Below are 1,147 nucleotides of genomic sequence, written 5' to 3' on the forward strand. Positions count from 1 at the left end.
TATCTACCTACCTCATCCCCATACTGGTATTTATTTATCTTACTCCTTTGCACCCCAGTATCTCTACCTGCACATTCATCTTCTGCCGATCTACCATTCCAGTGTTTAATTGCTATATTGTAATTGCTTCACCACCATGGCCTATTTATTTCCTTAACTTACCTCATTTTGCACTCACTGTATATAGACTTTTTGTTTTCTTTTGTTCTACTGTGTTATTGACTGTATGTTTTGTTTATTCCATGTGTAACTCTGTGTTGTTGTCTGTTCACACTGCTATGCTTTATCTTGGCCAGGTCGCAGTTGTAGCCTAGCCTACCTGGTTAAATAAAGGTGTTCTCAACTAGCCTACCTGGTTAAATAAAGGTGTTCTCAACTAGCCTACCTGGTTAAATAAAGGTGTTCTCAACTAGCCTACCTGGTTAAATAAAGGTGAAATAAAATTTTAATAAAAAAGAAGCCTCCAGCAATGATCCATGGCACGAAGCCTCCAGTGAGGGCCCTCCAGTCCAGAGCCTCCAGCGACGGTCTCCAGTCCGGGAGCCTCCAGCGACGGCCTCCAGTCCGGAGCCTCCAGCGACGGACTCGTCCGGAGCCTCCATCGACGGTCTCCAGTCCGGGGCCTCCATCGACGGTCTCCAGTCTGGGGGCCTCCATCGACGGTCTCCAGTCCGGGGCCTCCATCGGCGGTCTCCAATCCGGGGCCTCCATCGACGGTCTCCAGTCCGGAGCCTCCATCGACGGTCTCCAGTCCAGAGTCTCCATCGACGGTCTCCAGTCCGGAGCCTCCACTTCTTACGATGCCCGTGACAGGTATGATGGCTGCGTGGTCCCATGGTGTTTATACTTGCGTACTATTGTTTGTACAGATGAACGTGGTACCCTCAGGCATTTGGACATTCCTCAGAAGGATGAACCAAACATGTAGAGGTCTACAATTTTATTCTGAGGTCTTGGCTGATTTCTTTAGATTTTTCCTTGATTTCAAAAAGTCAAATGTCAAAATGCAAAATTGACTGGGGCCAAATGCCATAAGAAATTTGACATGCTCAAAAATACTGCAGAAATGCAAAATTGACTGGCCTGATGAACACAGGATGGCCGGGCATTGATAGTGGGTCTTCTCCATCGCTCGTTGTGTTGATTT

General features: G+C 47.3%; 1 protein-coding gene across 1 annotated transcript in view; it reads right to left on the reverse strand.

Moving 5' to 3' along the window:
- LOC121840730 (extensin-like) overlaps positions 1-765 on the reverse strand; it is a 23,645-nt gene extending 22,880 nt beyond the window's left edge. Inside the window, exon 1 of the mRNA XM_042305728.1 lies at positions 586-765. Coding sequence (XP_042161662.1) covers positions 586-765 — 180 coding nt within the window. The remainder of the gene's footprint in view (positions 1-585) is intronic.
- Positions 766-1,147: the final 382 nt, after the last annotated feature.

Source organism: Oncorhynchus tshawytscha, linkage group LG24 (assembly GCF_018296145.1).
Source record: "Oncorhynchus tshawytscha isolate Ot180627B linkage group LG24, Otsh_v2.0, whole genome shotgun sequence".
Taxonomy (NCBI): domain Eukaryota; kingdom Metazoa; phylum Chordata; class Actinopteri; order Salmoniformes; family Salmonidae; genus Oncorhynchus; species Oncorhynchus tshawytscha.